Raw genomic sequence first — 22,420 nt, 5'->3', positions numbered from 1 at the left:
TTTAATTTTTATTTTTTTTAATGCAATTTCAACTACATTTTACTTTTCAGCCTGCAAGCATCATTTACAGAAACTGGGATTTAGGGAAGGAAATAACATTCTTATTCTGCTCATGCTTCAACCACTCAGGTTTTCCATTTTTTCACGTCTGTATTTTATAGAAAATTGATAGGCGCTGTAATTACAGCCTGCTGAAGGCAAGTAGGTCAGAGCTATGCTTTCCATTCCAGAGGGGCTGCTGGGACTGGAGAGACACAAATACAGCTGGACAGTTTTTCTTCCTGTGTGCCTGCCTGTGTTGCAGCCATTCATTAGACTCCTCACAACTGCTCACCAAAATACTTTCAGAGGTATTGAACAAAATCCATCAAAGCATCTGTGTTTAAAAGGAGCCTCCCTGCTCATGTGTCATACTTCTCTTGGCAAAAGATTTCTTTTCAGGGCGTCGTGCAGGATAGTGCATTGGCTCAGAGTTAAGCCAGCTGTTGAGGGGAAGTTTCTTTATGTGCACTGATAATGATTTCCTGACATAGATGACTAAGGAGCTGGTGAAGGGAGGCACCCTGCTGGACCTCCTACTCATAAAGAAGGAACCAGTAAGGGGTGTGAAGGCTGAGGGCTGCCATAGCTGCAGTGACTGTGAGATGACAGAGATTAGGATCTCAAGAGGATAGGAGCAAGGCAAAAAGCAGGGGCTTTAGGAAAGAATTTGGCCTGTTCAGGGACTGGGAAGAATATAGGGATACTGCCCAGTTCCACAGGGATAACATTAGTAAAGCCAAAGCCTGGTGTGGGATATGAAAGGGTTCCTAGTTTTGTAGGGGTGGGGTTACACACTAAATATTTTGGAATGTAGTCATATGAGCTGGCCATTGGACTTCCACTTCACCTGGGCTGGGATTCAGAAAGCTATTGTATTTGGTCAAATGGTTTCCTATTTCCATATAAACTTCTGGTGAATGATCAGTCTTTCCATTTATATGGCCTTTTTTCCATTAAATCTAGCTTATAAGATACATAAATTGTTGGTAAGGGATCCTGTCCTTTACTTGCTCATTTTCCAATGACTCTAAAGCATAGTCAAAGAGATACCAGTTACTGTGGGACAAAAAGAATTCCATCCTGTGCAGATGAAGTGTTGCTGCAGTGCTGCTGTTTTTTCGGGTTTTGGTTTTATTGGGGATCTTTTGGTGGGGCTTTTTCTGGCGGTTTTTGATTTTTAAATCAGGTCACTCTTTCTAAATGATACCAAAGTGTAAACATTTGTACATTCTCCATTGCTTTGTTTAATACCAAGATGGGTTCTGTCCCCAGAAATAAGATTTGTAAGGCATGGACATGTATCTTTGAGCTAGTTACTCTAGGCTTTTCTTTTATAGTTGAGAAATAAGTACTTCTGAAGTATAGTTTCTCCAAGGTAAATGCTAGTTATTAGAGGCCAAAAACCTAAACGCTTTCAGTGCCTATTTGAATGTATAAAGAGTGTGACTAACAGGAGCAGGAATAGTTCAGCCGTAAATACTGTGTTTCAGAGATGACAATGAGATAAGACAGTGTCTATGTTTTGGTGTTGCTTTTAGTAGCTCCTCTCTAGGTGTCTCAGGCAGAGGTACTTGAAAAAGCAGTTGATGAGAACACCACCTTCCTCATCTGAAGGCAGCTGCTGTGCTTGCATGCAGCTGTTATTTCTAATGCATAGATAGAAGTTGCAAAGAGTGTAGTTTTTGCTGGCACAGCATGGAAATTTAAGTGGCACTAAAGACGAAAGATAGGATCCCAAAGACATGCGAGCCAAGGAAGATTTCACCTTTGCTGGCCACAGGAACATTGCTTGTAGCTGACAATTACTGGGAGATACTTTGCTTGTAAGAAGGACCAGTTCTCTTCCTGCTCAAATGACATTTTTTTTTCTTTCCTACTAAGTTTATTATTTTTTTTCATACCCCACTGTTATTAATTTACACCTCAGCTGGATTTGTAAAGACTGATTTTGTTGCTGCTGTTGTGGGAACAGAATTCTCAGCCATATGGCACAACATCTTCATTTTTGTGTGACTAGGGCACGATGTATTACTCAGTTTTGCAGTGCTGCAAATGTTTACCTTCAGGAAGGGTTTTCTTAGGGCAACTCTGTACTAAAGCAGAGAACAAAAAATAGATGTAATAAGCAAACTCTCTCCAAAAGGCAATTTGTACTGTTAATGTTTAAAAGACCATTTTGGTCATTTGCATAAATCCATAACTTGCCCATTATGGTAATACAATTTTAATTGGGCTGAATTCAGCTTTTTTTCTCCCTTGTCATTTTTCAGCTGTAGAAATAACAGAATAGAGAACTCCTGATCCAGGACACTCAGGTGATTGGTAGGAACGTCCCCGTGCATGCTGACAGTTCTTGTCTGGGCCAGGTAGCTCTGACCAAGTTGTCTCATAATTTAACTATCTGTCTGTCTAATTTATTGACATTTGAACAGCTGCAGAGCCTTGTCTTGGTCCAAAAAGAATGACCACCCAAGAAGAACTGTTTCACAGTGGAAATTCCCCTAAAGATGAAGCCCGGATAGTAGAAAAACTTCTGCACTCTGATTTTAATTACATGCATCAATCTTGTATCTTCTCTGAGAAAATGAACTGATCTGATAGTAATGTTTCAGCTCAAGGGTGTTTTGTAATAAAAATGTAAACAAATAAGCTATCAACCTCCCCATCCATTCTGGGCTGCATGGGAGGGTGTCTCTCCCAGTTAGATGGATAGATGTGCATTTAGGACTAAAAGCTGCTTGAAGCAACAACCTAATTCTTCTCCTAAAAAGTATCATGTTGGCTTTATTTTGCCTGATAAAACAACAGCATGAGGATAGTCAGTGCTCAAAGCAAAAGGCCATGCAGAGAAGCGAGGGAGTGCATACCATTGTATCGCTTGTTCAGGACCAGAGGCTGCAATGCCCTCCTGCTGCCCTTCCCAGCCCCCTAGAGAAAAGACCCAGGGCAAGCTGGGGCATCTCTATTCCCCCTAATGGGAGTCAGGACCTTCATGGCACAGTACCAAAGTGTGATTTTTAAGCTGAGTCCCTTCCTCAGAGGTGACAGCATTACAGAGCTCTGGTACTGGTCACCTCAGAGACCAGGAACAAAGGGTGTATATTGTAGATTTGAGCACTTCAGCAAACTGTTCACAAAGATCCATACCTTTCTTCTGCTGCCTTCAACTCTAACAAACAACATATAATTAAAATGTTTACTTTTAAAGGACAGATTTTATTGTTTAATAGATTCTTTAATCTAGCTGTCTCCTCTTTGATACATTTGTCATTCTAAATACAGAATTGACTCAATAGATAGCTGCTTCTATAATAAAAGCCCTTGTTAACTGCTGAATTACTTAAATGCCATGTAAAAAATCCAGTTCTTCCCTTGAACTTATTAAGAATCTCTTCATAAACTGAGGGAAATTTGCAATTTGTTAGACTTTGAAAATAGTAATATTTTAATGAATAAAACTAATTCTATGAGGAACTAGAACTGTTAGGGTTGCGGAGACAGTAGTTTTAACACACTCTCATGAAACCAATTTGCATTAGTTTAGTTTAATGCAAATATCTAAAATCAGCACATGGTAGGGCTGCTAAGTTCAGATTTCCTGACTGAATACTTAATGGTGTTTTTCAGCTGAGCACACTGACTGACTGAATGTCATCAAAACTTGAAGACTAATTTACAGTTCTAATATTTGTCAGGGCTTCATGCATTATTGCTGTTACCTACTATGTACGTATAATGTTTTAAAAATACAAGCAGTCTGCTTCTTGGTGATCAAATTTTGTACCTGTCATGCAACAGAGAAGTGTTCCAGGCTAAATCATTAAAGAGGGAAAACTGGATAAAGTATGCACAGATTTGCGTGGAGAAAACACTGCTTAATCTCATTTATATACATGCAAACCATGCTCCAAAAATGCTAGCACATAGTAATCATAGAATCAAAGAATGGTGAGGGTTAGAAAGGATCTTAAGATCACCTAGTTCCAACCCCTATTATAGTACTGTTAAAAATTACCTTCTTCAGAATGAAGTTTTCAGCATTTAGCAATGAGAAGTGCCATTCTTGAAGACCACAGACACTGAATGAACTCCATGCTGTTTCTCATGTTACTGCAATATATTCCTTTTATTTATTATTGTCTCAGAGGAAGAATGTTACAATGTAGTGTTTGAAGCAGCATTTACTTGGCAGCAGAGGACAAAGGATGCATACAAACACAGGCAGAAAAACAACTTTATACATAATCTCATATTCAGAACAAAAATAAAAGTGACCGAATTCACTATTGAGACCTTTTTTACTTATGTATGGGGGTATTTTCAAGGATTCTTTGCCTAGAGAATGATGCAGCTTGATAAAAGCAAAGTACTTTGCAGAGAGCAGAATATAAAGCTATTTCCAATACTACTCATGAAGATAGGTCTGAGGTAGAAAGGTGGTCACGGCTTTCCTCTTCTGTAAAATGTGTGGGGTTTTTCTTCTCAAATAACTACGCTACTTTGTTTTTTAAATAGGTGAAACATTTGTAGGAGCCAGCATCTTCTATTCCCACCTTGACAGTTTTGCTGCACTCAGAAGTAATACTTAGCATTTATATAGAGCTTTTCAGACACTAACTAAGCAAGCCCTACAACACCTTTGAGAGGTAACTACTATCATCCCCATTTTACAGATGGGAAAACAGAGGCAGAGTGGTTAAACAATTTGCCAAAGGGTTCAAGAAAGAACTGGCACCGGAGTCAATGCTGTGCCCAAATTAGTCCCTGAGCAGCAGCACTCCAAGAGCAAATACTGAGGGTGCATGGCAGTCTAGTTGGCACCACTTCACAAAAGCACTAGAAATTCCTGATGTGCTGTCTTAATATTCTCTAGCATTTTTCAGTAGTAGTAGAGAATTTACAACTCTTCCAATACCATCTTGAGATTTCTTTTTTTTCTTCAGTAATAATTAAGAACAACACTGTTTTGTTTCTCTCCACTATACATGAAATATATTGCATGCAGTTTTACCAATTAAAGGTATGTTCTGAAATTAAAGCAAGTGTCCATGCAGCATCGTTAACTCTGTGAAGGCATTAAAATCTCTTATTAATAATTTTAAAACTAGAGATCAGCTGATCAGTGACATCATTTTACTGTAATTATCCCTACTAAAAGTACATAAATAAATTATTTCAAAGATAAAGTTAGCTGCAAGATTACAATGCCAAACGGTAATATTTCAGAGCATTGCAGTTACTAAGAAAATGCTCCATCACTAATAGTATTGGAAAGGGCTTTCTAATTGTCTCTTCATCTCCAAGAGGCTGACACAAGAAGGGGATCTTACAGAAATGAGCTTTACTTCACAGACTGTAAATTCCAAAACTTGAAGCAAGTTTGGCACAGAAGGGAACAGCAAAGCTTTGTCTCTGAACAAAGTTGGGAAAGATTACACTAACTTAGACCTTAGTACAAACAACTTAAGCTATCATCTAAGTCCTCTTTTTAGCTATCTCCTGATTCAAAGTAAAGTAAGGCTTAAAAAAATAATCCTCCAAATGGAGTGTATTGGCTGGAAAAAACTAAAAGTTAAAAATACCATTTTGGTGGTGCATGAGGATGATGACTTGAAATGAGAGTTTACCTTGTTTAACGGAGTTAAAATACTGCAGCTTGTACCCAACAGCATTTTTTGTTAACTAGTAACAATAACGCAGATTTATGGGAACTTCATCCTGAAAACAATTGAAGAGTATTCTGAAATCTGTGGTCAGATGGTTATCATATAAATAATCAGTACAGAGTATTAAATGTGTAAGAATACAACTAAGGGTATTTTTACAATGTAAAAGCAAAGATCTGAAAGGAATGTATAAATGTAACATTTTGCTCCAAACTCCTTATGCAGTTCTCTTACGATTATCAAAAAGAACATATATAAAGCCCCTGCCCCTTTTCCCCTGGCTGTATATTTATACAAATCAGTGACAAATACTCCACTGCTCATTAATTTACAGTTGCATAGAAAGGGAAGAAGAAGGAAAAAAACCAAACTTCTGATACTATAAAAACAACATCCTTGTCTTTGGGTATTCAGTATTTTACTATCTCAAGTAGAACACACAGTCAGAGCAAACGGCATGTTCCGGGGTCCCATGCAGTCTTCTGATGAAGTGGAACTTGCAGTCGATGGTTTGTAGAAAAGGGCTTTACTGCACATCAGGAAGCACTGGTCAATGTCCAAATGAATACTTCACATTGCCTGTCACAATGAGAAATAACCATGTCAGTACCACATTAACAGAAACAAAAAGCTGCAACTACTCTGTACTCAGTTCAGTTAAGGATACTGATGTCTTTTTGTAAATACCCGATATTAAAAAAGTTAAGATGTACTGGCCCAGGACACAGCAAATCACTGAGGCATGTAGTTAAGGGAAACCTAATTTTACTGTACTGCAGTGTTTAAGATTCTTGTTGAGTAAGGCCCAAAGGATGTCAGTCTACAGAGCAGTAAATATGACTTACAGACTCTCCATGCCCCGCACCAGTAGAACAAAAAGTTTAAGCAACTGTCCTATCTGAAACCTAAGTGGTAAAAATAGAGAGTATACAGAGTCTGGATTTGGACTCAGCCCCTTCAAACGTGAAGCTTATTTCCAGTTTCCTGTTTCAGGATTCTGTTCCTGAATAGACAAATGTACCTTCTCTAATAATTCTGGAAGGGTAGATTTGCAGTAAGACCATTTGGGAATAATCTTGGATCTAAAAAAAATAAATGCTTTTCAGGAAGGTTAGTATTATTCACTGAGAACACAGAAAGCACTCTCTGTACCTGCTTAGAGGAAGGTTTTCTGAGAAATGACAGTTTAATTCACTCTCATAACTTATCCAGACTGAAGCACAGAGTCCAAGTTAACTGAGTGCAGGGTGTGATTCATCCCATTCTCCTTAGAAATTCCTGTTTGGGAGGACAATCCTACTATCCGAGATATTGTAATCCAAGAAAGTATTTGAAAAGCAGTATTTTTTGATTTTTAGATGTTCATTTTTTGACCTTGAAAACTGTGGATTAATGGACAAGGTGAAGCAATTTGGGAGACTAAATAGACTCTTTCCCCACCACTTACTTTTCCTGAAGTCGCACACTGCAATTTGTGATAATCTTTAAAATTAACAATGAAACTTCCTAAGAACTGTGCACTGACACAAGATTCTGTCATTCCTTATTTGTCGTACGTGGGCTTCAGTATCAACCTAAACCTGTAGTGAGTGTTTTTCCTGTATCTGTTACTTACTTATAACAGAAATTTAACTGGTAATTCATATGAGTAGGATTTTCAAGAACAAGCATGTGAATACTAGATTGTTTTCCACACTCTTGTGAAAGTAGCCAAATTTCTGCTTCAGATTTGCAAAGTGATTTCCTACTGGGAGAAGGCAACTTCATGTAATGCCTAAGATGCTGTATGACTCTCGATCCTCATGTGTTGGTGCCCATAGCTCCCAAAACTGGAGCTATGGGCACCACGGCACAAGGACATCGATGTCTGCAAGAACCAGCTTTGATCTTGCAAGCTGGTGCTGGCTTGGAAGTAATTGGTCTTGATAGAATCAAGCTGATTCCATCTGGTCAGCATCCCGGAACTGCACGCCATAGTACCTTGGTAATGCCTGAGCTAGCAGGAATTTTCTGTTAATTGGGAAATTCCAGAATTTAGCCTTCCTGTTACATTGGTCTAGCTTCCACAAAGACTTCTAGGGGAAAATACAGGGAAAAAAACCCAGACACTTTGCTTTAACGGAACTTTTCCACTTGCTTTACTTTGCTTCCAATGACTATGTAAGTACGTAAAGATGTCTCGTACCTGTGGTCTGCCAGTGAAACTTGCTGAAAATAGAAAAAAAAAAAAATTAGAAATTTACATTATTATGCATCTTGGCAGTTTAAAAACAAAGCCAGTATCGGAAGACTATGTACTACAGAAGAACAAATAGACTCCTACATACAAAAAATTAAATACTTAACTAGAAGTGTATTGTAATGGTCTATACATTTTTCACAAATTTAACAAATCTGCAGTATTATGAATGTATAGATGATATGAATTGTTCCTTTTTCACCACTTGCAACCATATAGACCTATGAGTGGTACATTATCATATAGTCTGTTCAGAAGGCTCTGTTCCGGAACAGAGTCAGATGCCAGGCTATACCGCTGCACAGTGTTGCATAGCTGCCTAGTTCTGAGGACCAACCTCATAAATAAGAAATGAAACGAGGCATTATATCCATAATCAAAGGATCTGGAGAATAAAAAACGGAACAAATCCAAAACCACAATTAAAAGCAGCACTTGCCTTACCCCTTATGAAGCAACTATTCATACAGTATTTGGGAGTAATCAGAAATACTGATTTCAAGATAAATTATAACCTGAAACCCATAAAAACAAATATAGCAAATAAGAAGACTAGCTCTATTACACAGTCAAGATGTGATAAAAATAATCTATGTAAGACTTCAGATGCCTGTAACTCCTTAATGAAAGCTGTGCCAAGCTAGGAGAGACATGTAGTGATAAGGTTTGTGAAAAATAGCTTCATAAAAATTAAATAAATAATGGACACCACATGTTGAACATGAAGGCTATTCTAAAGAAATTTAAGTTGGATATAATTAAGAAAGGGTAAGGATATGTCGTGGTTTAAACAAAAGTCATCCATAAGTCACACTGTCGCTCTCTCACTCCCCGCTTCTTGCCCTCCTCCTACTCCCGGAGGGACGGGAAGGAGAATCGAAAAGAATGCAACTCCCATGGGTTGAGATAAGAACAGTTTAGTAACTAAGGTATAACACAAACCACTGCTGCTACCACCAATAATAATAATGCTAAAGGAAATAACAAGAGGAAAGAATACAACACCTCAACACCAGCCGACCCAAAACTCGCCCCGCTCCCCCCAGCCGAGCACTGACCGATACCTTGTCCAACCCTGCAGTCCTCCCAGCCCTTCCGGGGTAACTCCTTGTTACATCCTGGGCATGACGTGCTGTGGTATGGAATACCTCTTTGGTCAGTTTGGGTCAGGTGTCCTGTCTCTGCTTCCTCCCAGCCTCCCCTCCTCCCTGGCAGAGTATGAGGCTCAGAAGGTCCTTGGTCAGACCAAACATTTGAGCAGCAACTAAAAACATTGGCGTTATCAGCACTGTTCTCAGGCCAAAAAATGAAAACATAGCACTACACTAGGTACTAAGAAGGAGAAAAATGACTGCTACTGCTGAACCCAGGACAGGATGTTATATTTTAAGGTTAGGAATACAGTGATGCTCTTAAAACAGATTGCCTAGGGAGTCCTTGGAGTCTGCATCATTGAAGTTTTACATAACAGGTTCGATGTTTGTCTGCCCAGAAAGACTGATCCATCTCAAATGTCTACAGGAAAAGATGATGGACTAGATGGTCTGTTATGGTCTTCCCTAGCAAAACTCATATAGTTTAATTTACTATGTTGGGAAGGCTAAAACAGTACATGAATCTTACATGGTTAAAAAGATATAATACTAGTAAATCTCCCAAACAAGATATGTTACAGAATGACTGAAGACCAAACTAAGTAGTACCTACTAATTGGGGCACGCTGGTTTGGTCTGACTTCTGCAGCAATATGCCAGTGACAAAGGGAAAAATACTTGAAATTTGGAACTGTGACTTCTTTTAATCTTAAATGCTCAGATTCACTTCACAATATGAAAAGATGTGGAGCCACACTCGCACTCCCCTCCTGAGGGTATTATTTAGGTTACTGTTGAATGGATATTAGGCGGGGTTTTTTTTTGCCTCTATGTTTCCTGGTTGCAGAGAACAGCTATCATTATCAGACTTGCCCTGACATAGGGCAATTTGCCCTAAATTGATTTGGGCCCAAAGGCCAGGTAGCTGTAAGCTCCTTATACGTGCAAGACAGGAATCTGCAAAACAAGGAATTGATACTTGAGTTGCATTTTCTACTGATTTGTACACACACCCACCCCCACCCTTGAGTTGTACTGAGTAGCTCTAGTAGCTGCTGAGTTCAAGACATGATGCTCCTTAGAATCAAACCCTTAACTTACAAAAAGATGGGCTCTGAACTATTGAACTCACTAAAAAAATCTCAAAGGAAGGCTGAAATAAGCACTGCGTTGCTAGATCCTAATTTGCTTTCTCAGAATGTGCAAAGTGCTGCTTTTGTTCTGCAGTTCTTCACAGCCAAGCAATGGATGTTAAAGAGATAAAAAGGGGTATTTTAGCAGGGGTTCACAGAGTTTACAAAATAAATAGAATAGAATAGCATTCAGTCTTGATATTTCCAAAAGGACTGGAAATAAACACACTCCTTCTCACCTGTACCTTTTAAAATTGACCATTCATTATTACGCTGCATTTGAAACTTTAAGAATATATATCAAAGTTTTCACTACTGTTTTTCTAAGGCAAAAGAGCTTAAAGTGAAGATATATATGCATGAATGTATTAGAAAAAAACCCCACAAAACAGCCCAACACATGAATAACAAAGTTGGCACTTCACTTTCCCTGCCAAACCAAACAATCTGTATGAAATACTGCTGGAACCGAAGAGGTAAGGCCTCACTTTTGCAAGTGCAGTGACACTCTGGAAGGAATAGGAATAGTGGAAATGTATGTCAGCTTACATGCTAATTGGTTTCCCTTTTGATCTCTCATTAATAGACACTAAATATCAACTTTCAGTGCATTTAAGTAGGGAAAGGTGTTATGTGCTGTGTTAACAGTAGTTCCCTCTGGTCACTTAGTTTAATAACTACTTCAGTAATTAGTTCAGACAGCCAGGATTGGGTTATGGTCCCTCCTGTTACCTAAGTTTTATTAGAGAAATCCTTAATCTACATTCATTTAGGTTCCACATACAGTTTGTATCAGCAGACAATGGAATTCATGGTCGTTTTTCTCTTATGTGCACGCAGCTGAAAATTCCATATGGAGCTTTTCTTATAGTGAATCACTTCTACTTAAAACGTTGAGAACATTCGTTTGTTTACCTTCACAAATAGTCTCTATTGAGCAGCTTTAAAGAAGTGAATTATTTAGCTTGTGTATCCTGAGAAGTAATCTCACCAGAGAGATTTTTTTCCTACTCAATATGACAAGAAGGACTTTTTTCTTCAAAAGACTGCCTCAAATTCAATACCATACAATTCAATACAAGACATACTTTGTTACACTTACAGCAGCAAGCTGGAAATGTGCTGTTGATTTGCTCCATAACATCTGTTAGATCTGTGTTGGTATCATGAGGTGGAACTAACAAGTCATCTGCAGATACAACAACAAAAGACACCAATGATTTTAGTAAGGAGAGGAGAAGAAAGAGGAAAAGGCAAAAAAAAAAAAAAAAGGACAAAAACTTCCTGAAACACATTCTCATCCAACTTTCCAGTTAAATTCTCCTTTATATTTCAAGGGAAACCACTATCTGAAGCCTTTGTAACTTAATGTGCAGGAACTGTCACTGATAATTGCCAGCCTTGGGAGAGGAGGTGAAAGTTACTTTATTGATTTGCAGCAGAACTCATTTTCTCTTTTATTACAGCTTAACTCTTGCACCTAAAATTTAACCAGAAGAAATTGCCAAGAAGAAGCAGTATAGAAGAATTAAAAGTTAAAATAAATAAAAGGTTTACAAGACAAGGGAATTATAGTCAGTAGCTGCTCAATTAAAATTCTTTTCCATTTTTCAGTGATTTGTTGTGTAACTTTCAGACTAATATACACCATTATTTTTTTTTTGGGGGGGGAAAAACCAAACCAAAACATTTCTCTTTTAGATGAAATTGCTGAAGCGATTTCACTAGTGTTAAAATCTTCCTTGCCCTTTTTACTTTTTTAAATGCTGCTTAAAATTATCTAAGGGAATGGCTAGGGAATACAGCTGGCTCTGCTCCTGGCAGTGTCATTTGACAGTATCTCTCATAAATCTACCATAGCATTAAATCAGACTTGAAGAAGTTCCATTTTTTTTCTGATAAATTAAAAACACATGTCAATGTTGAATGACAATTTTCTGTATGCAAGAGAATAATTTCCTGGATTTCACATAATTAAAATTATTTTTTTAATCTGTAATACAAAGGCTTGAAACCAAAACAGGGATGAAATTGCACTTAAGGTCATTTGAGAAAAATCTTTTATTCCCCCCCCCCCCCCCCATTTTGAGCATTCAATGCTCTCTAGTTATTTCGCTAATTCCCAGTGGAACTGCTGAGTTCTGATATTGGAGAACTTAAAATAATCTTTCAAGAAAGAAATCCCCTCAAGTGCAGAGGCTGTACACTTAAATACTCCATAATTCCTAAAGATGTGAAGTCTTTGAGGGGTAGGGTCATCAAAATACCAGGATAAGCAGAAGATACATAGGAATTTTTAAAGCAGCCATCAGGAAGCTTTAATTACATGTTTTGGCTGTTTGTTCCTGTATCTGACAGATTCCTTGGGTGCATGCATGCACTGCAGAACAAACAGCCGTTGGTTGTTTCAGTCCAATGACATCTGGTTCCTCCTTCAGTGGGGATAGATTTGCCCAGTAAATTCACTTGGTCAAACTGTACGGGATTAAGGAGTCTATTGACATAAATACATAATTCAGTCATGTGGATTCTTGTGATACTGCAGCTGTTTTGTTTGCAAGCGTGGGGAAGCAACAGCTCAAACTGTAGTTCGCCTCATTCACAGTATCATGATAAAGATCAGTTCCCTTTTATTTAAAAATCGTTTCAGAAAGATGCCAGCAAATCTATTCAGGACTCGTTTACGGACACACGAAGCACACGCGCTGATTAAACCACTTACCTGTCTGATGACACTGTGAGCTTGTCTCTTGCTCTAGTGAGTAGCCAAGGGCCGAGTGCTGGGGCGAAGCACAGGGGGAAGCGCCATTAACCCGGGAGTCGGTCTCAGGCTACATTAAAGACAATAATACCCAAATTTAGATAAACTGTACCTAGAGAATTTAATTGCAGTCTTGTATGAGTCATCCCACTCCTTTCCTTTTTTATGTGCCCTTTCTTGTTTGTTCTTCAAACTATTGGAAGTTGGCTTAGGTCTATACAACCCTTAGAGGGTGAAAAACCAAACTGACAACCTGTTAAAAGAAAATTTAGGCTTAAGTGTAAATCTTATGAGACTCCACTTGATGGTCTTGCTAAAAGCAATGGCCTGTGGCAAGCATGCACCATAGAAATATGATGTTACGTACAACACAAATGGTCTGCTGAGGTACTCGGTCCAGCTACACAGAAAGACTATGCAATAGTATTATGTGGGTTGTATATATATGTGTGGATATATATGTACATATACACATACACAGAGGACATTCAGCTAAGGCCCCTAAGAAGCATCACTAGGATGACTGATCATGATTAGAAACAGCCGTTCAATCGTGGACAGTTCTGGAAAACTGCTTCACAATCAGGCTGAGTGAAGACAAAAGATTCAAGAGAACTTTGTTAAATCTAAAAAATGGTAGCTAGCTATCAACTCCTGCTGACGCTGTTTCTCAATAGCATGGTGGATACCAAATTTGCAAGGAAACTGTGTAATACGTAATCTCCAGGAATACTTTGAAAAGTGGGTTGTAGGCAAGCCTTTTTGGACACTTAAATTCATCTGAAGAGTCAAACACCTAAGTTCTATATTACATTTAGTTGTAGCCAAGTATATGCTTGTGATCACATCTAAGTATACATATATGGACACAAAATAAGTCCATAACACTTCTTCACTAATAACAACTCATAAATATTGGAAGGGATCTTATTCAGGCGTTTATTTTCCTCTTTTCCTTCTTTCTTGTGAAGAATCCTTTGAGGAAGAGAGTAGTAATACAGTATTTGAACTCCAGAAGTGACTGTTCTGAACAAACAGAAATATGTGAAATAGTATTTACATCTGAGGTAGTTATAGAATCTCAGCTGAAACGCTTGCTCCTATCATTTTCTCTTTAAATTGCATATCATCAAATTACTTCCAAGCAGCTTAAAGAGCAGATTAGGTAAATCTGTCAAAAAGCAGATACAGAAATAATAATAATAAAAAAAATCATGACTTTTAAGATCTTTTTGAAACTGAGACTGAATGAGTACCTAGAACAGCTATGAGACGGAAAGTCAATGGAAAGAGGTAATATGCAGAATGGCGGTACAAGTTTCCTCCTTTGCAGCTCACAGCCTTAAGTGCAACATTTGATTTCTTGAGACAACTTCCAGTTTTAAAAAAAATTAAAAAAAATCTTCAACAAACCTGAAGCCTGTTGAACAATGGAAGATGTTTTTTCTTCCATACACAGTGGTGAGAAACAAAAGAAAATGTTCCCTTGAGCCCTCAGCAATTTTTTTCTCCTCCAAATCTCATCTCTCTTTGAGCATGACAACACCAACTTCCAGTTTTGACTAAAAGAATAAATCAACGAATATTGTTCTGCACACAGAAGACAAATAAAAATGCAAATGTTTTCAATCCAGTCAAGGATTTTACCATCAAGACACTCCTATGAACAGTGAATGCCTAACAAGTAGTTAAGCAATTTGCTATTTAGTATCAGAATTCAACCTGGCTGCAGTCTAGGTAAAAGAAGTGTGGTGACTTTAAATAGGCCAAGCCTGGGTTAACTAACCCCAGGGAATTCGGTATTGCCAGGAACCTCTGTTCAAGAAGAGGTTAGAGCTATAACGGTAGAGAGATGAAGCAAACTCTCCAAGGGTTAAGAGTTACTTCAGTACAGAACAACAAGGCTAACTCCAGCAGCAGAGTGGCTGCTTGCCCAACCCACAAACAGATGGATAGAGAGAATCTGAATAATCCAAAATGCAAACTTGCACCTGGACTGGATCTCTGTCCCTCTTCAAGCAGTAACTGTGGACAGATGGTGCACAGGTGACTGAGGAAGGAAGATCAGTGCTGGACTAGATACAAAACTGTAGCACAGCAACACATAGGATAGATCAAGTGTAGTGAAGCACTATAAAGTCAAGATTAATCAGGATAGAAAGGAGATGCCTGCAAACTTAAATGATGAGTTAGGAGTGAAGGTTATTTAGTACCACTCAGGAGTGCTATTGCAAATGACAAAAAAAACCTTGCAGAGCATGAGGACTCTTAACAGTGGATAAACTGAGAGCAAACAAAACATACTTGGAATATTTAGATATTCTAGTCTGATTAAAAAGCCCAGACACCACAAATGAACAAAAAAACCCCCACTCAAACCCAAACCCCATATCACCTTCTAATAAAAGGACAATGTCTGATGACTTATTTTTCATTTAAATATACTGATATGACATGACATAGTTCCAGTGATTGCAGTAACAGGAAAAGTGAAAACAAACCAAAACCCACTTCTTCCAAAAAACAGGAAAATGCAGTTAAGCAGATGAAGAGTGGGGTTTGGAGCAGAAAGGGAAGGGCTCTGCTAGTGGCAGAAATGCCTCAGTATAATGATCAGATATTGAAAAACGTTAAATGCAAAACAGTTGAGGATATAGCTGCATGTATTTACATGATTTAACAGTTTTACTAGGAGAGAACCCAAAGGAAAAAAATGTAGAAAATCATGTTCTACTTGACACTAGTTGAACAACGCTTCAAAATCTGATCCCTTTCATTATCAAGTCCCTACAGACATCATGAAGTTCATTTATTCTTATTTAGAACAACGCATCAGACAATCCATGAGCCAGAAATAATAAGAAAATCGCCCTAGATGTTACTATAGGCTTGCTGTTGCTTCCTGAATAAAAGCAGGGATACTGGGCATGCTTCTATAGGGATGAGGGAGAAGTCCAGTTTCTGTGAGGTTTTGAACTTTTATGCAAAACCAAAATATGAAGGGATAGATAAGTTCTTCTGAAACGGAGGTATTTTTTCTGTATTACAGCAGTTTTTTAAAGCTTTTCAAAGTAGATATTTATTTTAACCAGTTTAGACCTACAATGCTTTATTTCACTGTGCCTCCTACTGGCATCTTTCCCAAAGAAAAGCCTGAAGTGTTTTCTGGCTTAATGAATAGATAAGACATACCCATTCTTCCCTTGACTTCTGTTGCTTTTGGTAAAAATCAAACCAAACCAAAAAGGGGTGTATTCTTTCCCCCACCCCCTCCCCAAATCACAGAAAACCTCAAAATTGCCAAAATTCCCTTACTATATCCGTTAGTTTCTTGTTCCATACTTATTCTCTCAGCTACAAAAGAAAGTCTCCTCTACTCTTATAAAGTTGCTCCTCTGTTTTCAGTCTCTGTTTACTTTGTCTTTGAGTTTGATCATGTAGCTGCTGACAGATGATTTTAGCTTCTATTAACTTCATTATAAAATCCAATATGAAATCTCTATTCAGTAGCTCAGACCAGCAGAGAAAAATCCAAACAGACTTTAAATGCTCTTCATAATAGGTCTTACTTCTACTTTGTACAGGCAGTATCTAAAAGGGTGGAAGAATAAAAATTGAAAATGGATTCTTTTTTTTTTTTTTTTTTCCTCTGTATCATTAACATGTTGGCATCAAAGTTGTCACATGCCAGTTCTTTTTCACCTTCCTCTTTGGCACTATAATCAATCAGGTAGACAAAAATGACAATGTTGTGTGACAGCTACCAATCCTTTGGGCTTGCTGCAATAAAAATAGTATGGTAACCTCAGCATTGTGACCTGAAGTAGGGAAGTGTGCAGTGAGGATGCATGCATATTTCTGCTAAAGGTGCTCTCTAAAGAATGTTATAGAATGCTCTCATCTAGATTAAACAGTGACTGCAGCAAAGTTTCTAAGTGTCATTAATTCTCTACCCAAATATCTGAGTGCAGATAGACTCACTCCACATCTTTTAGAGAAAAAAGTCTCAGTATGTTAGATTCAATGGCAAGTTATTAACCTAAAAAAACAGTTGGGAGGATAAGTAGAGAAATGGAGAGACTTACTGGTAACAGGAGAGAAACAGAGATGCCGTGAAATGCCAGTCACAGCAAAGAAATGGCTGTAAGACAGCTGTGTCCTTAAATACTAGTAATTATTAATACAAGAATTACAGAGTTGTTATAGATTTTGACGTTGGGACTTACAGGAATCTTAAATGTAAATTATCCATCTCTTTCATGTGAAAAGGTATTCCTTATATCGACAAAAAAAAAAAAAAGAAATTGGGACAGCAAATAAAAGAAAAATATGCAAATATACTTAGATCCTCAGCTGGCATCTGATAAAGTTCTTCCCCAGGCAGTGAAAGAATTAAAGACTTCCACAGGCAATAATGGTTCTAGGTGACAGAAAACCAAACTACCAAAGAGTGGTCATTTTTTCCAGAAAGTTCAGGGGGCAGTAATGGGAGTCAGTACCGCTTCGTAATTGTATTAATGTCAAAATAAAGGAGTTGTAAAGAACATATACTAAAAATCTGAATTATTTACAAATTCTGAATCCCGTTGAGGGGAATAGCTACATAAAGCATATAAAAAGGCATATTGAAAACTCACAGATATATTATAAAAATGGTATTGCAGACCTTCTCACATACTTGACTTTGTACCAGACACTTCATTAAAAGACACAAAACCAGGAACAACTTAGGCAATGGCACTTGCAAAAATCAGAAGCACGGCATGACTCTCACAGAGGCAGGAGATTTTGGACAGGAAGCAAATAAACAACAGCATACAGTAAATGAGGTGTAAATGATCAGAAATACTGAAAATAATCAACTCTGATTTATCTTTCCCTATCAAAAGCTGCAGAGTGTCCAGAAAAATCCAAAGGCAAAAGTGGTAAGAAGAAACTACTGCCGCTTTGCCAGCCCACTTCAACACACTACCCTAAAGGTCCTAAGAGTGTTACAAGGATACAGAAAAGATTACAAAATTATAAGACTAACCACAGCTACATTAAAAAAAAAAAAAAAAGAGAAAGTTTTAAAGTGTGAACATGTTCGTCCTAAACTGAAAGCAACTGGGGGTATGGCAGAACTTCTGTTTTTCTACTCTATAGCTGTTTCTTAGAGGATTTTAACCCCTTCTCTAAAACACTTAGTATTGGTCATAGTTCTCAAGATACTTCATGAATGATTGTTAACAGTTACATCAGTTGTTATCTTACCTGTGAAATATTTAAGCTACTCAAATACTGATTAAAGATTCTGGAACAACAATAACAATAACAATAATAATCTGCTAGAGGCGTAGAGAAGCCACTGGAACAAATGCATCCTAATGCAAGTAAGCCAAAGCTGCCTAGGAAAATGACAGTCAACCAATGAAACAAAGAAACAAACAAAAATCTTTATCACTGTAATGACAGTATGAACTACACAAGAGCTTATGCCATTTTGATACCTGGTTTATGTAGTCTGCTTCTTGGCTTAGTTAAATCCTCTACTACAGCCACCTGCCTGACTCATGAAATGCAGAAATCATTTGACTTACTGTACTCTGACCCAAGTGTAATGACTGGTTAGGCCAAAACATTCATATTAATTTCTCTTCATAATTTGAACTTCCAGACATGATCTACAAACATCTCTAGCAACACCTTGTAGATGCTGCTGCTGTTATTTTTATAATCTAGATGTGCCTATTCTGGCTTCAAAACCAACCAACATTTCTGCCCCAACGAAAATCCCTAAGAACTCTAGTTACTGACATTTGCTAAAAGGTTCTTGTCTTCTGCAGATCTTGTGCACAGATCATTTTCCTGTAGCTTATTGCTCTTAATATGCTACTGAAGAGGAACTGGATTTTTAATGTAAACAAATTGCTCTTTTGCATTTTAGATGTATTTTTGGCCATCTGTCTTTGGCATGCTAAGAAAGGTTTCAGTGACTAATCATGACAACAGATAAATTATTTAAGGAAAGATGGAAAGTTGAACTCACATACAGGGTGCAACTGGCACCACTACTTGGAAAAGGGCATCTATATTTTCTTTCTTTTTAATTCATTAAAACCTACTGCAGCATACCCAAGATACAACTGTGTTCTCATAGGGATATTAATAACAGTAGTAATAATAAAATCACACTGAGGGATGAAGAAGCACCATAGCAATGGTTACAGGGAAAGTTAAGACAATTTCAGAAAGGAGTGCTCTGGGAAGATTAGCTTTTAGAAACCTCTCCATTGCCTGGCCTAGACAAAGCCCTTCCAGTGTTTATATTTTCCCTTTCTAAAGCCGAATATTATTTAGGATAATTGTTATAGTAAGAACAATCATCCACTGGAACAACCTCCCCACGTACCTGTTAGATGCACCATCTCTGGAGACATTCAAGGCCAGGATGGATGTGGTTCTGAGCAACTTGATCTAGTCGAAGATGTCCCTGCTGATTGCAGGGAGCAGTGGACTACATGACCTCTGAAGGTCCCTTCAAACACAAACTAATGATTCTATGACATAGTAGAGTCCTGCTCACTGGAGCTTTTCCAGATGCAAACTGGATAGAGTGCTAGGTAATCTCACTTAGGCTCCCTTTCCCAAAAAAGGCTAGATCAGATGATCTTTTGAGGCTCCTTCCAGCCTGGGCTGGTCTGTGATTCTGAGTTATGCTCAGTGTTTCCTAAATTACTGCAATCACTCCAGCACTTGTAATTATCTTGTGTTATTTGACTTTCACCATGGCTTATACTAGAGAATAGGAAAAATATCTATTCATGCTAGAAATGACTGACTGCAACAGACCAAGCTAGTGTAGTGAAAATATCTGCAATAAAATTCCAATGTTTTGTTTCCACCAAGAAATTCATAGTGCAGAAACAGCAAAGGGGAAAAACATCAGTGTCCATATACCTGCTCAAGTAGCTGCCGCAGCCGGTGAAGCTGAGACTCCAACTGTTTATTGTGATCTTCCAGTATTTGCATCCTTGCTTCCAGGCGACCTTTATGTTGCCTTAGGAGTTTAGCTTCAGCAATGAGCTCAGCATCTTCAGCATGATGAGGTGACACAATGGAGTCGGGAGGTGAAGCAAGAGGATTTATTCCTCTACGAAGATGTTGCTCCTTTAGTTGCTCATATTCTATCTGCAGACTCCTGGTATATTGAAAAGAGGAGGAGAATGCTGACTTGAGCAAATTAAAATTAAAAAAACTTCCTAAAATTTCCTTAGGTCAAATGATATTATCATCACCTCCATCTAAGAACACAAGTAGCTCACACAAAAACAATGTCTTGACTTGTAGTTTAGGGGGTAAAACCGCCAAATTATAAACCAAGAAAATAGAGATGAAAATAAGGTATTTTATTACAGACCCACCCTCTTCTATGTAACAATTAAGCTCTGCACGACATATGCCTTGATTTATTTTATATGTTTGGCTAAAATCATGACTCCTAGGTCCACCTCTTCTCATCTCCAACAACTATACACAGTATATGCATGGCTCAGACAATGAGGTGACAATTCAGACACCAGGTAGGATGATTATGAGACCTTTGCTCTTCCTCAAGGTCAGCAATGATGCGCTCCAGCTCTCCTCGCTCTTCCTTTTCCACTGACTTGAGTATCTGAGCAGGACTCTGCGGCTGACTCACAGGCGACTCTCCTCCCAGCGTCTGACAATACTGCTGGATAAGGGCATGCTCATCCTCTCTAGAGCAACAAGACAACACAGATAAAGACAGAGCAGTAAAACAATTTGTTATGTGAGCAAACATCTTTGTCAAGCTGAGGGGTTCTGTTTGTTTGTTTGTAAAAAAGGACAAAGAGAGCAGGAAATAAGCCTAAAAAATACACTGCGGAAAAACCCAACTAACACCTAAGACAATACAAAGGAAAAAGATTGATCGGCAGCAGTGTAAAAGACCAGTTTATTTTAATGTATGCATAAAGAACAAACGGTTTGAAAAGAAATAGTGAAAGCAAGAATCAGAGATAGTATAAACCAAAGATGACTGATTTGAAATGCCTTAAAAATAGATAAAACCAAAGAAGCTATCTGGTAGGGTTTTTTTTTGTTTGTTTGTTTGTTGTTTGTTTGGATTTTTTTTAAGATAAATAGGTGACATTTTTAAGTCTTTATGAAATTATTTTGGTGCGTTCAATTTACCTGATAAAATTAGAGAGAAAAAATTCCCCATGGAATTCTCCAAGAAGTCATAAAATAATGACTCACCCACTATCTAGCTAACACTGTGCACTGCACAAATGCCTGACAATGCTGAAAAAATAATGCTATAGATTTTGAATTAGCATTATATTTCCATGAGGTTTTCCCCATTTTGATGGGGATACGTGATACCCTGAAACTCTGCAAGAGTAGTTTATCCTTCTCCTTAATGATGCAGGGATAGAAATAAACTATAACATTGTCCTCCTCCTGACTCACATAGAAATTACCTTCTGGTGAGGAGATACAGAAGTCCTGACACTTTCAATTATGCTATAATGCCCAAATGAGTTTGCCTTCGTACAGGTGTGCCTTTCTTCCCCAGTTGTTCTGTCCTTAAGTAAAGTCAGATGGACATGAAGTGAAGGATACCATGTACTAAAAAGAGTTCACTTGCCCAAGAAGGATAAATCAAGAGCAGAAAAGAATATATACTATTATCCTGGTTTCAGCTGTAACAGTTATTTTTGTTCCTTCCTATTAGCTGCTGCAGCGCTATGTTTTTGGCTGTAGTCCGAGAACAATGTTGGTAACACACTGACGTTTTAGTTGTTGCTAAGTACTGCTTACCCTGATCAAGGACTTTTCAGTCTCATGCTCTGCCAGTGAGGAGGTGTAAAAAACCAGCCAGGATGGAGCAGAGACAGGACACCTGACCCAGACTAGGCAAAGGGGTATTCCATATCACAGCACATCATGCCCAGTACATAAACTGGGGGCAGTTACTTGAAAGGGACAGATCGCTGCTCGGGTCAGGCTGGTTATTGGTCAGCGGGTCATGAGCAATTGTATTGTGCATCACTTGTGTTTATTTTTTTTTTCTTTCCCCTATTAGTTTTATATTCTTTCCCCTTGTCATTTCCCTTATTATTAGTAGCAGTAGCTTTGTATTATACTTCAGTTATTGCACTGTTCTTATCCCAACCTGTGGGGTTTACATCCTTTTGATTCTCCTCCCCATCTCCTCTGGAATGGGGAAGGGGGAGTGGTAAGCGAATGGCTACATTGTGCTGAATTACCGGCTGGGTCTAAACAATGTCAACTATTTGTGTTTTTAGGGGATAAACTGCTGCAGCAGTATGAATGCTAAAAGAAAACACCCCTTAAATCTCTGCTTAAGTACAAAACAGAGACTGCATACCCTATGAAGTCATCGTATAGTAGAACAACACTAAACTATTTCTTCCCAAGGATAACTTTTCACTATCTACCCAAAGCTACGATGTGGT

The 22,420-nt window shown here is 38.1% G+C and overlaps 1 protein-coding gene across 5 annotated transcripts in view; it reads right to left on the bottom strand.

Annotated features, from left to right (window-relative positions):
• Positions 1 to 1,152: 1,152 nt before the first annotated feature.
• The window catches only part of UTRN (utrophin), a 386,987-nt gene continuing 365,719 nt past the window's right edge, over positions 1,153 to 22,420 (bottom strand). For all 5 annotated transcript variants that reach the window (XM_065680488.1, XM_065680489.1, XM_065680490.1 and 2 more), the window contains 6 exons: positions 20,516 to 20,674; positions 19,875 to 20,115; positions 12,897 to 13,005; positions 11,277 to 11,363; positions 7,894 to 7,916; positions 1,153 to 6,287 (listed from right to left, as the gene is read on the bottom strand). In XM_065680488.1, the coding sequence (XP_065536560.1) occupies positions 6,279 to 6,287; positions 7,894 to 7,916; positions 11,277 to 11,363; positions 12,897 to 13,005; positions 19,875 to 20,115; positions 20,516 to 20,674 (628 nt within the window). In that variant the 3' untranslated portion in view covers positions 1,153 to 6,278. The remainder of the gene's footprint in view (positions 6,288 to 7,893; positions 7,917 to 11,276; positions 11,364 to 12,896; positions 13,006 to 19,874; positions 20,116 to 20,515; positions 20,675 to 22,420) is intronic.

The sequence above is a fragment of the Lathamus discolor genome, chromosome 5 (genome assembly GCF_037157495.1).
Source record: "Lathamus discolor isolate bLatDis1 chromosome 5, bLatDis1.hap1, whole genome shotgun sequence".
Lineage (NCBI taxonomy): Eukaryota > Metazoa > Chordata > Aves > Psittaciformes > Psittacidae > Lathamus > Lathamus discolor.
Note: the sequence above shows the minus strand (reverse complement) of the source record. Positions and strands in the feature narration are given on the sequence as shown.